The 4,141-nt window shown below is 43.8% G+C and overlaps 1 protein-coding gene across 1 annotated transcript in view; it reads right to left on the reverse strand.

Annotated features, from left to right (window-relative positions):
- The window catches only part of ATG14 (autophagy related 14), a 39,434-nt gene extending 37,332 nt beyond the window's left edge, over positions 1-2,102 (reverse strand). Inside the window, exon 1 of the mRNA XM_019451727.2 lies at positions 1,870-2,102. Coding sequence (XP_019307272.2) covers positions 1,870-2,090 — 221 coding nt within the window. The 5' untranslated portion in view covers positions 2,091-2,102. The remainder of the gene's footprint in view (positions 1-1,869) is intronic.
- Between the last annotated feature and the right edge of the window lie 2,039 nt (positions 2,103-4,141).

Raw genomic sequence — 4,141 nt, forward strand, 5'->3', positions numbered from 1 at the left:
CTCCGAGACAGGAGTGTTCTTGGTATGTTTGAGGACTGGCAACGTCAGGGTGGTATAGCAGATGAGGTTAAGTGAAAAATAGGAGATCAGAGAAGAAGAGACAACATGGAACTTTTGTTAAGGACTTTGCCTTTTTTTTTTTTTTTTAATACTTTGGGTAAAACAGGAAACCCTTCCAAGATTGAAGATTTGAAGAATGGAAGAGAAATGTTACTCCAGCTGCAATACGTAGGAAATTACACTATAAGGGAGCAAGGGTGGAAAGCAGAAACTCAAGAGTCAATAATCCTCTGGCAGATCAGACCAGGAGCTAGTGAAAGGGTCAGTTTTAGACAGGTTTTTAAGAACAAATAGGATTTGTTGATGGGATTAGATATGGTGGCTTTGAGAGAAGTCAAGAAAGGCTGGCAGGGTTTTTTGACCTGTATCAAAAAAGAATGAGATGATCATTTACTGGGTTGGGATGAGCATGGGAGGAAGAAGAGATTTATCATGGAAAACCATGAGTTCAGTCTGCCATATTAAGATGGAGATACTTATTACAAATTTAGAGACAGATGTTGAGTAGGCAGCTGTTTACTGGATTTCAGAGAGGTCTGGATTGGAGACACAAGTCTGGCAGTCTTTAGCATTCATGAGAATGTATCTGGGAAAAAGTATAGACAGAGAAGAGAGTCCAGAACTGAAGCCTTGATAAACTCCATCAGTTAGACATTTCCATCGCATGCCTAGTAGTCTTATAAGAAAGCAACTGGTTTCATTTTTAAAGCTATCACTTATTACACCAGCAGTTTCTAAAGTCATCAAGTGCATCAATGAGACATAGCAATGAACTAAAAAGATACACAAATCTCAAAAGAGAAACTCCATTTATTATCAGAGAAATACTAGGAGCTCAAAATATTTCCAAATATAGAGGTGGTACAATCCAGTGGTTAGGTGCACAATATATGGGTTCATGCTGCCTGGATTTTAATTCTGATTCTTATGCTCATTATCTGTGTGACCAAGACAAGGCACTTACTGTGCAGCTTCCTCAAGAGTAAGTTGGAGGTAATAACATATTGGGCTGTTACAAATGAATTAATACCTGAACTTTCACACTCAAAAAGCTCTTACTATCAATGACACTAAATCACTGAAACAAACGTTGAGACCCTGCAGTTAATGAGACTAATTTTTCAATTATCTTAACCAGGGACTTGTAGCTCTGTGTTTAGATTTCAAAACAAGGCCAAAACATGTTCCTAAATTCAATTCTCTTAACTAAGGATTTGTGGCTCCCAGTCTGGATTTTTACAGAAGCCAAAACACATCGCCAAAAGCCTTAGCATCCTTGGAGGCATAGGGGGAAAGGGAGCAACTAGCTAGTCCTAATTATACATCAGAGTAAGCGTGTCTCATAACAAGGTCCAGCTGTGACACAGGGTATCACGGCCCCGAATCCTTCTTAACCAGTTATCTGATTCTCGTCTGGTGTCTCCTCTAGAGAATGAATGTGCTTTAGAACATAAAGGTTAAACCAAGCTTTTGAATGGAAGTGCAGCAAAGTGCCGAGAATCCAACTCTATGGGAGCAATAGGGGAAGACTTATCCAGAGTCACCATCTATTCCTTTATCTTTAATACCCAGGAGCACCGTGGGGTCTCTTCTCCCGTGGGTTACGGGGAAACCGCGACCTTCCTCATCTGGTCCCCAACCCCCGACCCTGACCCCTGGGAGCAAAGCGCCGGCGCAAAGCAGCTACTCACCCTCCCCATTCCCCTCTCTCCGGGCCCCGGACCCGGGCCCCAGGCTCAAGCCTCACTATTCGCCGAGCGGGAGGAGACACTCGGGAAAGAAACAATAGAGCCGGGGCGGCTGCCGTACCTCTCCCGGTCGCGGCCGTCGAAGTAGACGAAATCGCCGTTCTGGACGCACTTGGCGCAGGTCAGCCGCCGGCGGGTGGTGTTGCACAGCGGACAACGCTCGACCGCCACGTACAGCCCCTCCGCGTCGTCCACGGAGTCCACCAGGTCCCGGGCGAGCGGCCGGGGCCCGCAGCCAGGAGCCTCCAGCGACCGGGCTCCCTTCCCACTGGGAGACGCCATGATGGCCTGAGAGCAGAGCCAGTCACGTGGGATTTTGTTTTCAACCAGGTGCATCCTGGGCGAGGAGGAGGGGCCTGGGGTGGTGCCGAGAGGGCGGGCGGGATCCCCGCGAGCCCCTCGCCCAGCCTCTCAGAGCTGTCTGCCAGGCCCGCTGGCGGGAGGCGCTGTAACTTTTCCTTACGGCTTGAGGGGCAGCGCGCCCCCAGCGGGGAGAATTGTGTTAGAGGGGCGGGTCAGCCAAACAAAATGTCATCATCCGCTCGATCGTGCCAGGGCTACAAGTTAACGCCACAAACTCGTGCAAGAAATAGTAACACAATGCCCTAGGGATTTGGGGAAAACGGGCTGGGAACAAAATCAGAGAATTTCTTTAATTCGCTATGGATGCTTTTAAATTTGGTTAAAACTACAGCAAACAAAGTTGGGCGAGGAATCTGGGTTTTGGAAAGAGGTTGTATTTCGGCTCACTCACCTCCTCTATAGCTTTGTGATTTGGTCTGTACTCGTGTTCTTATCTGTTAAATGGAGATAGTTAACAGTACCTACCAAACGTTGGGAGGATTAAAAATACGTTTAACAGTAATCTGTTAGCAATCTGACAGTACTTTACTGATAATAGCGAACCAGTGGAATCAATCCAAAGAAATCAAAGTTATCTTTCTGAAAACTGAATTTTAAATTAATGTCCAACATTCTTCTACTCTGGGCCATGCTCTGAAAATTTGAACTAGGTAGAATTTAACCTAATTCGATTACTCCAGACTATTTTCTGTGTAGATAAATAGGGTGGCTCGGAGGATGAAGTCAGAATAATTAGTGTTTGAAAATGCCTCCAAACTACAAAAGGAAAAAAAAGGAAAGTGTGTTTATAGGTCAATTTACCTAGACAAGTGACTCTCCAGGATTATTTTGGTAGGCTGTCAACTGATGACTCCCTTGGATTCCGTAGCTGGGACTTCTCTCTCAAGCTCCACACCTAAAGATTCACAACTCCCTAGGAGGCATAAAGTGATGTACAGTGGCCACCACAAACTCAGTATGTCAGAAACTGAACGCTTCCTCCTCACAAATCTGTTTACTCATCTTGGTGAAAGACACAATCCCTGAGCACTTGGGAACAAGAGTCTTGAGTCCTGTTAGCCCCATCCCCCACTGACAACCTGCACATCTCCATCAAATTCTGAGGATTCCACAATCTCTTTAGGTCTTGAATCTGAACCCTTTGCTCCATTCTTTTAGTTTTATCTGGTCTATTGTAATACAATGACACAGAATTATAAACACATACAAAAAAGAAGTCCCTAAACTGTTTTCAAAATAGAGCTTACACTAAACCTGAATGGTTCCTGAAAGTTTATTTTTAAACAAGAGGAATAATTTCCTCTATCATTTCAAGCAAAAAGATATTTTAAAAGGAAAAAAAAATAGACACATTAGTTTCTATCCTGCTATGTGATGTTGCAGTTATGATCTAGCCTATGCGGTTATCTGAAATTTCTTTTTTTTTTTTTTTTTAAATTTTTTTAACGTTTATTTGTTTTTGAGACAGAGAGAGACAGAGCATGAACGGGGGAGGGACAGAGAGAGAGGGAGACACAGAATCGGAAGCAGGCTCCAGGCTCTGAGCCATCAGCCCAAAGCCCGACGCGGGGCTCGAACTCACGGACCGTGAGATCGTGACCTGAGCTGAAGTCGGAGGCTTAACCGACTGAGCCACCCAGGCGCCCCTGAAATTTCTATATATTGCTATATATTTGCGGGGAACATGTTAATATACTACATCTCTAGCAGAACATTACATTTTGATGATTAAACATGATTATCATTCTAGCAAGGCCATAAATCTCTCAAATTCTGAAAAGTTTACTTGTTCAATTTTCAAAGTAATATGGGTGTCATTTTGAAAAAGAAGTTTCTTTAGTTTTTAGGCATGAATACTCATATAGAATCATCCTTTAACAAATAAAGTCAAATGTGTGTGTTTGTGTGCTGGGCTTATGCACATTCTCAAACCAATATATTATGAGATGCTGAATGGTTGAATGACGTAC

The sequence above is a fragment of the Panthera pardus genome, unplaced genomic scaffold (assembly GCF_024362965.1).
Source record: "Panthera pardus isolate Hobbes unplaced genomic scaffold, ASM2436296v1 HiC_scaffold_24, whole genome shotgun sequence".
NCBI lineage: Eukaryota > Metazoa > Chordata > Mammalia > Carnivora > Felidae > Panthera > Panthera pardus.